Genomic DNA, 11314 nt, shown 5'->3' on the forward strand with positions numbered 1-11314 from the left:
GTTGCGGGTTTTCCAGTTTATGTGAACTAAAAGATATTACCAGTAACAAACAAAGGATCAGCTCCAGCTCACATCCACCATGGGATAAGGAGTTCCAGAGACAAAGAGATCTAAGCTGGAAGGAGAGCAGAGGGCAAAAAGAGGCCGGATGGAAGTGCAAGCAGCGTCTTCCAAACCTCAGTCTCTCTTGCAGGGGTTAAGTCTCTCTTCAAAGACTTCTCCAGATAAGTCTTGCTTTGAGCTTGTATATTTATCATAAGACAACAGAGTAAATTCTATCAGCATCCGTTAGCAGAGGCTGGAAATTCCATTTTGACATATCTCATCTGCCTTAACCCTTCACAGGTCACGAAGCCCTTTTTTCAGCAATCTTCTATCGCTGACCTTATCGGTCACATGTACCAAGGGAAACCTGGAGCAAATCCAGTGCAAAATATTAGATTTGGATCACAACTTAACGTAATGTTTTGGTTGATTGGAGTTAATCTGCACAAAAACTAACCTACTTTTGCTTTGATATATTTGTGGCTTTTGTGCTAACCATGGGGTAAAACATACTAAACCAAAGTAATTCTGGTAGACATATTGACATTAAAATTGTCAACTACATTAATGTGTTACTGCACTTATTTTCTAAAAATCCCGAAAGATTGTAAAATGGTACCATTATTAGACAGTTTTAATTATAGTTTATGGTTTAATAGGGGATTTTGGATTAAACATAGATTTTATTAATTCCTTCTATGACAAAATAATGCAATGATTGGCGTAGGATAATAGTGATGATAGCCATTGTTTTAAGTTTTAAACTGCAAGATGCTGCAACCAAGATGGTGCAACAAATGGGGCTATGGATACAACTGGGTCTGGTGCAACATTTTAAAGAACATGGTCTTATAATCGTAACAACCAATATAATTTGCCTGCTGATATTTGTTGCTATGATTGTAAGACCTTTTATCAAACGGTACATTTCTTATACATGGCATCCAAAGTGTTTAGGCATTGCTCTCCCACCCTGGGCTCTGGTGATGTTTCCTGTGAAAATATTCAGGACAAGTTCTGCCTCTTACAAGCTATATAATCGCTAGTCTTTAAAAATGTTTATCAATTAATTAATGGAACCAAACATTTGGTATTCATAAATACTATATTGTAGGAATAGACTTTGCACAAAGAGCAATTCTGATGCAAAACGGTAGAAGTGGTGCAACAAAGGCAATATTTATAATTATAATACCATCTTTACCACTCTAAATCAGGGCAGCCCTTTACACATAGCATCATAAATCAGCAATGTCATAGAGCGATAGCCAGGGTTACAGGGTTACCTGTTGGCAGTCTGCATACATTCTGGTTTGGTTATCCATTCTGCAGGGAATGCAGAACGTGGAAACACTTCCCTGCCAAGGTAAGGTATAGTAAGGCGTATGCAGTAACCTTGGTAAAATAACGATAGTTGAAATCACATCTATAAAATTTTCCATGTCACAGGACTATGGTGGATACACACTGTTATGAAATATTTAACCTTTTTCCTATGAGACAATGTCATCAAACCATTGAGATCTATTTTCAATTATTGAAGCAAGCCAAATCTATGCGTATTTTATACTAAGATGTATAATAAATTGGGTTTGCATTTTCTTTTCAATTAAGAACAGAAATCTCTTTTGTGTGAATAGGTAAGATGCAATAACAGTGGCAAATCAAGATAAAATATACCATTCAGAATGCAACATCTATCCAGGCTACATGGAGCCAAAGCGTAATGTAGCGTAAAGTAATTGGAGTAGATGGTGGAAGGCAGAGAGGGAGACTGGGGGTAGGGTAGAGAGAAGGGGCAACAGCCATGCCCCTACTGTGAGCAGAGACTGAGCCAATAAGGCATTATGTCCCCCCAGTCCAAAAGTGCAGCAGTAGCCTCTCAATTAGAGTCTATGTAATGAAATTAAACGCCATTAGATCATTCACCGCTGAGGCCTGCAAGTTACCCACATGTCAAAGGAATTTGGCTAAGCCACAGTGATGAGAGGACCTCGTGAGCAAGGATGTCTCCACTATTGTAAGGGTGGGGTGGGGTCAGCGGGGCTTGACTGTCTCTGACGCCAACTATTTTTGGTACAGAACAAGAAGCTATAGGTGCTCGTACAAATGTGATTAAAGGGAGAAATTAAGTTGTGTGTGTATATGTGTGTGTACTTGTTTGGGCCTTTAAGTTTGCCTCAGCAAGAGTATTTAAAGCTTTGAGAGATTAAATGGAAGGAATGATGACTTAAAATGATTAGGACTGAACAAAGGAGTAACTTGAATGACTGGAGTTTAATGAGCAGAAATTTTGGGGATATCCACGTTGCTGGTTCTGGCTTCTTAAGTTATTCTAAGTGGCGTGCAGCATAAACTGCAGTATAATGATAAACTGACAAAAGTACTGCAAGACAGTTTCGCCTGTGCATGTGAATATTATAATTATTATCATAAAAGGTACCAGTGCAATTACGGCTCTGAAAAAATATGTTAATTTTTAAAATGATTATTAAAGGAATTCGTTCTCAATCTCCATTTTCATGTTAAATGCCTACTGGAATACATTTTGCTTGGACTCACATGCATTTTATCACATGAAAATCACATTCTTTAGATATTGGTGCTCGTTTAGGTCATCCTCCAGCTGCCTCTGCAGGTACCAGGAAGCACTGGTATATATATATACTTCTTGCTCATGATCTGCAGTAGTCCCATTCTAGTCACCCAAAATGGTGATAGCCATTGTGCCACTATAGTGAAATGAAAGATTCCTCAATATAAAAGATAATTAAAGCTATATGACAGCCCTCTATATGATCCACATACCTGTATTTAAAACTCGTTTTAAGTTGGCAGTTGACCTTTAAAGAACACCCAATAAAACTAAGATCAACAAAACTTGTTTATTTTTCTTACAATAGGCATTTTTTTCTGATTAACAATTTTGGACCAGATTTAATGTGACCTCTAAACAGCAAGACCCTCTAGAATATGTTTTCTTATTAGTTATAGTAAATTCCACATACACCTTAGACAAGGTGTGCCTATTTATACATGTTTATAAGTACTAAGTAAAGTTTTCTTGTAACTTGTGTCCTCAGTTTATCACACACATTATATGTGGATGTGTATTATACCTGATAATTTACTGTATACTAATGTTATGTGTGTATCCTGCCCTTCTAAATGTGTGAATAAAGATTAATATTAATAATTATAACAATAATGATTTTATGATCCTTGTTAGAATTTTTCAAATCAAAACCTGTATTTAATTACATTATTACCTCCATAATCATGTATTAACTAATAACACCAGCCCTGTGCCCAAAAGCAAAATACAAATACTTCTGCTTAGCATGTTTTCACTGTGATGCAGGAGGTTTAAAGCTTTCATCATGTTACAGATCAGCGATATGGAAGTGGCAATGCCAGCTGTAGCTCAGCAAAAGCCAAGCCAGACCAGACTCTCTCTTCTGAGACACAGGTCTTTGTGAGGGTTCTTTGAGATTCATGGAAAGGCCCAGTGAAAGAGTAGAGGACACTTAAGCCAACTAGTTGTTTTTCAGTTTCACTGTGGTTTCCTATTGCCAGACTCAGTCAAGCCATGTATTGGACTAGAAACCATCTAGGATGACCACATGAGCCATGTAAAGGGCTTCTTTGCAGTATGTGAAATGTATAGCAGAGTAGATGTCTAATTGTGTGAGTTTATACATCCCACCTATTACAAGGCAGCATTTTACATGTTCTGGTCAACAACATTTGAAATGTATGTATCCAAGAAAACATGGCTGATGTGGTCACCCTAAATCTGACATCAGCTTCACAAGCTATTATGGTGTTTTATAGGTGATGCAGCTAAATACCTTCCATCACATGTAATCGAACTATACAGTTTGAGCTTTGTCTGGCAGTCACTCTCAGGTACACATCAATAATTCACTAGCAACTGTACTAAATCTAAGGCCTTTGTTTTACCACCCTTCTGTACAACGTTGCATTGCATAGAATGAGTTAATGTACACCGAGCACATTAATAGCCACAGAACATTTTTTTATGCATGTGGTACACTATATAACCATCCGACTGGAGGGTGCAAGGCTGGTTTTATGCTGCTGTCTCCGGAACCCTGGCTTCCAGCCTCCCAAAATGATGTTTTCTTCCAGGTTCTGTAAACTTTATGGATTTTCCTATTCAGAAATGGAAATCTTTAAAATTTTAAATCCAGATACTTGGGCCTCATTATGTAACCCCTTTAATGCTTAAATTACAAAGCTTTGTGATAGGAGATTTTAGTGGACAAATATATACTATTTTTTAAATACTTAAAAAAATGTAACATTTCATTTGTTTTATGATTGATCAGAATCAAAACAAATATACATTGTAAAAGTGCAATATTGCTAATGAATTTGTTAAGATGTTTTTCTTTGGGTAAACTTAGCCTTATCCCACTTTACAAATCTCGGGTCAGACATTACCTGCAGTATGTCTAAATCAATCTTTAGAAGGGCACAGGCATTCTAGAGAGAGTTCAGAGAGGTTCATTCTGGAGAGAGTTCAGAGAAGGGCTACTAAACAAGGTGAATCATTTGCAGGAAAAAAATTATTAGGAGACACTAAGGGATCTCAATATGTATAGCTGAGAGGAGAGAAGATTGATAAACATGTGATGACATTTAAATACATAAAGGCATTTTAACAAAGCACAAGAGGAGAAATATTAAAACAAGAGGTCTAAAACTAAGATTAGACGCAATGTAAGGATGTTTTACAATATTGAGTGGTAGATTAAGTGGAACATACTCCCATCAGAAGTTATATAGGTTAATACAGTGTGGGCATTTGAACATACAAGTGGTAGGTCCATGGCTATTCTAAATACAAGAAAAGACCAAGAGTCAAATAAAGAATGGGCAGACTAGATGGACTGAATGGTTATCTATTTCTAAGTTTTGTTGTATGTTTTGTGTGATTTTGTCAGTATATCTATCATATATAATAGGTTATGGCACTATTCAATACTTAATGGTAATAACTTATTTGCCAATATCAGTGCCTACACTGGAACTTCAGAAATATATGTACTGTACATGTATGAGATGTATTTTTAAATGTATCAGACATGCATTTATATATATTTGTCTAAGTAATGTTTTTGTGTTTTTGTTTTTTGCAGATCATCCTAAATTCTATGCACAAGTACCAGCCAAGACTCCACATTGTTAAAGCAGATGAAAATAATGGATTTGGGTCTAAAAACACAGCTTTTTGCACCCATGTGTTCTCAGAGACTGCATTCATAGCTGTAACTTCATATCAGAACCACAAGGTATTGAACAGATCCACAAGCTCAGTGCTTCTCTACCCAGAGACATATCACTTGGGATAGCAGAGGTTCTTTGGTCCTTTATTAAAAAAAAAAGTATTTGACAGTAAACTGTTAGAAGAGCTACTAACAAAATATAATTTTAATATTGGAGGTACTTGGGTATTAGAGCTAATTGGATGAAAGGCTGAGAAACACTTCCCTAACCCACGTATAATAATAATACGCGGGATTATGTCCTTTTGATCTCCAGGTGGTGGCATAAGTGTGCCACCACTCTATGCATTATATTTGTATATAAAGATTAAGTAACAAAGAACAGCCAATCAAGAAGAATACTATCAACTAATACAATTCATGAAACTATAAGATTAAGTTATTAGGATCAATTTTAACATACTCATAAACCTATATAATTTGCCTTTCCTCTATAGGACAACTAAGACTCACCCCTATCAGTAGTATGGCATGTTAGCCCTGCTTGGCCAATCCTGACAAATAGAAGAAAGCACAAAGGACTGGGAAAAAGCTTACATGTATGAATGCTGCCCATAGTGTCTGTGCATGAGCGTCACATTCTCACAGACCTGACACTGCTGAACGACAGGTGTAAGCCAACGAATGGCGATTCCTACTAAAAAGCTGCTTGGATTTCACTGAAATAATGATAAGCAAACAAAGTTTTATTGAGCGATGCTTAAGAAAAGGCATCAGCAACCAAAACACAGACATGGCTAAGGGCGGTAATTTTGTTTTAGGATAAAGGAAACTAAAAAAACATTAGTCTTTGTGCTGTTGAAGTTGACTGCGCCGCATAGTGCAGCGGTGATGGAGTTAAAATAAATCCATCAATCTCTGCTGCCAAACCTTACTCCAACGCATGCACATGTTTTTACTGGTTTCTGGAAATGAACATAGCCAGCCAATCCTTTTTTTCTTTTGTAACATCTGTATTCACATAAAAGCAACATTTCTGCCCATGTGGAGAAACCTTAAAAAAGAAATAAAATAAAAATACAATCAGATGCCTGGAAAAAATTCAGCACCACATTCCCCCCCCCCTTAAATAAAGGGAAAGGAGTTCAATATACGGGATTGCAATAAAATTGTGCTTATTGTCTTTGATTATTATTGCTTCCAGGATAATTTAATGCTGCTGGTGGAAAATATTTATATAAACTATCTATTAATATTCTAATATATCTTTACCAAGCATCAGTGAGGCACACAGTATTTAACCTTAATACAACTAAATGACTTGTGTTTTACTCAGAAACACTGCTTGTTTGGCCTATACTTCTGGCTGTCGGCATAGCGGAGTGTGCAGCATCTGTATCTTTTCAGCATAATGGCACAACAAGTCTGTTAAAAAAAACAGTAACTCACCATCAAATTAACAAAGATGCTGCCGAACGGGGAGTGGGGATAGATTTCTCAATATCTGTCCCCAGCCACGGCAATAATTCACAAACATTCGCAAGCAGTGGTGTATTTAGTGCTGCACTAGGCCTGACCCAGTGCAATGTCCAAGCTGCCCCTTACAACCTACCCCTGTCCACCCTGCTGACCACTGGGATATGACATCACAAGCACTGAACAGCGAGGACAGTGGCTTCAATGGTTGATCCTCCTTATGTCTTCATAATGCACATACTTATTTTCCTATAAATCCAAAAACATGAAAACAGGAAATAAAAGCCAACTGGCCCATGAGGTTTCTCAAACATGCAGAACCGTACATGCTCCTGAATATTTAGGTCAGAGACAATCTTCTTTGTTGTGTCGGAGTACGGTTTGCATTGCACATGGGTTAGCTTTTATAGTGTATCACAGATGTCCGTCGGTCTATCTACAGCATAGTTTGCATTTAGGATTTGTGTATTAAAAAAAACCATAACATTTTGAGTGTGTTACCTGCACCGTTTATTTAGTGCTATGTTTCTATGTATAGAGCACTGCCTTATCCTGACCACAGTCCCATCTTCTCACCAGATCACACAGTTAAAGATTGAGAACAATCCATTTGCAAAAGGATTTAGAGGAAGTGATGACATGGAGCTACACCGCATGTCCAGGATGCAGAGGTAACAATGCCTATATTGTGTCCATCTATTTGGGTGGATTACAGTTTATGGTTTAGATAATGACAATATGGGAGGTATATGAATAAACCACTGCAATTCAAGATTACCTGGGGTCAATTACTATAGTATTGTGAAACTGTTTCTACCAATCACATCTTTCAAAAATGTATACCTTCAATGACTTGGAGACATTCTAAATCAAAATATTCCTTTTCCTGTAATTTTCCTGCAGCAAAGAATATCCAGTAGTGCCTAGAAGTACAGTCAGACAGAAGGTGTCTTCTAACCACAGTCCTTTCACTTCTGAGAGCCGCAACATTTCTGGATCCTCAAACCTCAACTCACAGTTCCAGTGCGAGAACGGCGTCAGCAGCACCTCCCAGGACTTGCTTCCAACATCTAACCCTTACCCAGCTCTGCCCCATGAGCCTGGACCCATATATCACTGCAACAAAAGAAAAGGTAATGAATGAGTCTCAAAACATGGGACCAGAAGGCTAGACAAGCTGGCCAAATTCTGGAAATGAAAGCAAGACAATCAACAAATACAAAACCACAGGTTGCATTTTCCCCCAATTGTTCTTATATGGAACTGATATTAACATCTTCTTTGCTGAGGGTACCCACAAACCTGAGACTTTTTCAGCATTTTTACAGTATGTTTCCTTAACTATGATTCTCCTTTTTAATGTTTGCATTGCGTGCACCCACATCATTATATTTTTCTTTTTCAGGGAAAGATAGAGCTTTTTTTGATACCATTTTAGATGTATAGTCCAACATTTAATATGAACAATACATTAACATAACGAAACATGGTTTTTGAGGTGCCATAGGCCTTTTTTTAAAAACATGTTTTTTGGAAGTTACGGGACACAAAATGCAACACGCCCGTTCTCTTTTCTAACCTTGACATTTTTTAATTTTATTTTGTGAGGCCTGTGTCTCATTTGGGGCTGTTTAGCAGCCCACCAGCTCAAAATACCCCCACAAAAGAATATATTTTTAAAGAGAAGACAAGCTGGTGTAATTCACTCGGAGCATTTGGACACTTATCATGCAACCATGTAGTCACAGATCACTTGCAAAATAGAGCCATATTGTTCATTTTAGTTGCTTTTTTGACCAGACTTTCCATGTTTTTTAGGATTGTTTGCATATGTTAGATGGAACTGCAGAAAAACCCATAAAAATATATTCAGCTACACATCCAGATTACAGAAATACCGCACATACATAGTTTTTTGTATATTTTTTTTAAATCTACAGGGCACACTACATACTACATTTCACTGCACAACAACACACAGAATAGGGTAAGGTAGGCACAAAGAAATGGTTAAATGATAATACACTCTACAAACACAGTTTAGATAACAAGCAACACATTTTCACAAGTGTTTCATTTTTTCGGTTTTCTCATGCACCCATTGGGCAACAGCTCCCATCAACCTCATCATCTGTCTGATTGCCTGGGATTTCTGGTGTAGGGATCATGAATACTGGTTTCTAAGCACTGCCTTATGTGCAAGGCAGTCCCCTACACTGGGAACCCCATGGTGGCAGTATGCGCTCTACTTTCTTCATGGCACTGGTGTTTTGGGGCCACTTTTTTGACAGCATGGAACGTCACACTCATAAGAGCATTGTAGTTTGAAAATGAAAACTGTTATCATGTTTTTCATTTTAATTTACATTAAAAAGGATGGAATATCAACTTGCTTAAGACACAGTCAGGTTGCGTGAGGAATGGAGTCCCGTGTCTCCTAAATGTGGGATCTTAAATATTCTCCCAATAATACAGATCGATTACACTCTTATGTATTAATTTTTTCTCCACAGTGAGCGAGGATTCAACTGAACACTCTTATAAGAAGCCGTACATGGACACATCTCCAAGCGAGGAAGACCCATATTATCGCTCGGGATACCAACAACCTTCATCCTCTTCATCCACTTCCACCTCCTTCCGTACAGAGTCTGCCCAGCGCCAGGCCTGCATGTACGCCAGTTCAGCTCCAGCTACAGAACCTGTGCCCGCATTAGAGGACATTTCCTGCAACAGCTGGCCAAGTGTGCCCTCTTACAGCAGTTGCACAGTAGGCAGTGGGATGCAGCCAATGGAGAGACTGCCCTATCAACATTTCTCTGCTCATTTCACCTCCAGTTCCCTAATGCCCAGACTGGGAAACCACACAGGCACTCAGCCTGGGGATTCCCACTCAATGTTCCAACATCAATCTTCTCATCAGGCCATAGTAAGGCAGTGTGCACCTCAATCAGGGTTACAACAGCCAGCCGCACTCCAGACCTCTGAGTTCATCTACCCTCATGGTGTGCCCCGGACCCTCTCCCCACATCAGTACCATTCTGTCCATGGGGTGGGTATGGTGCCAGACTGGAGTGACAACAGCTAACAGTACAGAGACATAGTGAGAAGGTTGTTGTTAGGCAAAGGACCTTGCAAAGGTGGACATGTGTTGAAAGGATGCCATCATTTGTGTGCTGGAACCTTATTTCCTGATAACCTCAGAAACATTCACCCAATTCTTTTGTATTCTTCCTATCGCTTACCCCAAGAGGAATCACAAATGAGATGGTGATTAACGCTGGGTAGACTATCTTCCTGAAATGAATCGGGACACAAGATTTACTTTAAGATGGCCCTGTAGCTTGGCACTTCATGCAGCGGGCTTATTCCAAAAGTGGCCTACATGTGAAAGGACAAGGACAGCTAAACAAAACAGTGATGCACTTCATGTATTCACCTGCATGGCTCTGCCAAAATATTTGGTGTTTGCAGTGTGTTACACAGTGTGATGTAGGAGGCTGTAACAGTCAGTATAAAATGTGTAGAAGGTCTGGGTTATTGGAGACATGAAGGTTGTGCTGGAGAGGGGCATAGACTGTGTCACATACCAATCCATCCAGGTTCCAGTAGCCCACGTGTGTTCTTTATAAAGCCTTAAAAGAACAGTAAAGAAAAATATAAAATAAACAACTGCAGATAAGTACCTTTAAAATGTTAACTTATAGGTAAATCAATGCCTAGTTTTCAAAAGCTTACAACACTTTGATTTAAGAATATTCTTACATGAGCACAGAAGTCAACCAGAACAACACATGCACTTACTAAACAAAAACATGCACATAAATGGTGATATCCTACTCATGTATTTCCAAGCCACCTAACCATAAGAAACCTACAGTGAACATTTAAATGTCAGCATGCCATTGACCTTGATGCTTAATACCCTGGCAGTAAATTGCCAAATGGATATTCAGATTCAAGGTGAATTTTCATTAATCAGATACAGCATATATCTAAGTTATGATTGTCATAAAGGTAAGCAAGGAACTGCATGTATCGCACACCTGGCACTGAAAGGTTTGTAGAGAACAGATGCATGTATCTGTGTACTTAATGCTGGGCTTTGATGCCGCTCCAGTGTATACAGTTGCAAGCACTTGGCAATTTCACTATTCAATGAATAGCTCAGCTTTGTTGGTATGATAGAGGCTGATTCCCTATTAATGTCAGAAACTCTGTTGGTTAATTGAGTTGGGGACACATTTCTCAGTTTAATTGAGCTTTTAAAGCACTAAACTTGGCAGGATGTCAGGTGTGAAGGGACCCTACTGAACTCAGCCCATGATCAAGGCTGCATACCTCTAAATATTCTCAAACCTGAAGCTAGAAGAAGAGCATGGTTCTGTCTGACAGCATACTGGCCATTCAACAGCAAGCACATTGACTAATAGTGAGCCCATGTGTGCTCAAAAAATAAAAAAAAAACATGGAAAAAATAAAGGCATGGTTGATAAATGCAAAAATTAACAAAATATGCTTCACAATAGATCAAAATGAGC

At 38.4% G+C, this 11314-nt stretch overlaps 1 protein-coding gene across 1 annotated transcript in view; it reads left to right on the forward strand.

Moving 5' to 3' along the window:
- TBX5 (T-box transcription factor 5) overlaps positions 1 to 10416 on the forward strand; it is a 30396-nt gene extending 19980 nt beyond the window's left edge. The window contains exons 6-9 of the mRNA XM_053457089.1: positions 5211 to 5363; positions 7353 to 7444; positions 7677 to 7906; positions 9287 to 10416. Coding sequence (XP_053313064.1) covers positions 5211 to 5363; positions 7353 to 7444; positions 7677 to 7906; positions 9287 to 9861 — 1050 coding nt within the window. The 3' untranslated portion in view covers positions 9862 to 10416. The remainder of the gene's footprint in view (positions 1 to 5210; positions 5364 to 7352; positions 7445 to 7676; positions 7907 to 9286) is intronic.
- Positions 10417 to 11314: the final 898 nt, after the last annotated feature.

Source organism: Spea bombifrons, chromosome 1 (assembly GCF_027358695.1).
Source record: "Spea bombifrons isolate aSpeBom1 chromosome 1, aSpeBom1.2.pri, whole genome shotgun sequence".
NCBI lineage: Eukaryota > Metazoa > Chordata > Amphibia > Anura > Pelobatidae > Spea > Spea bombifrons.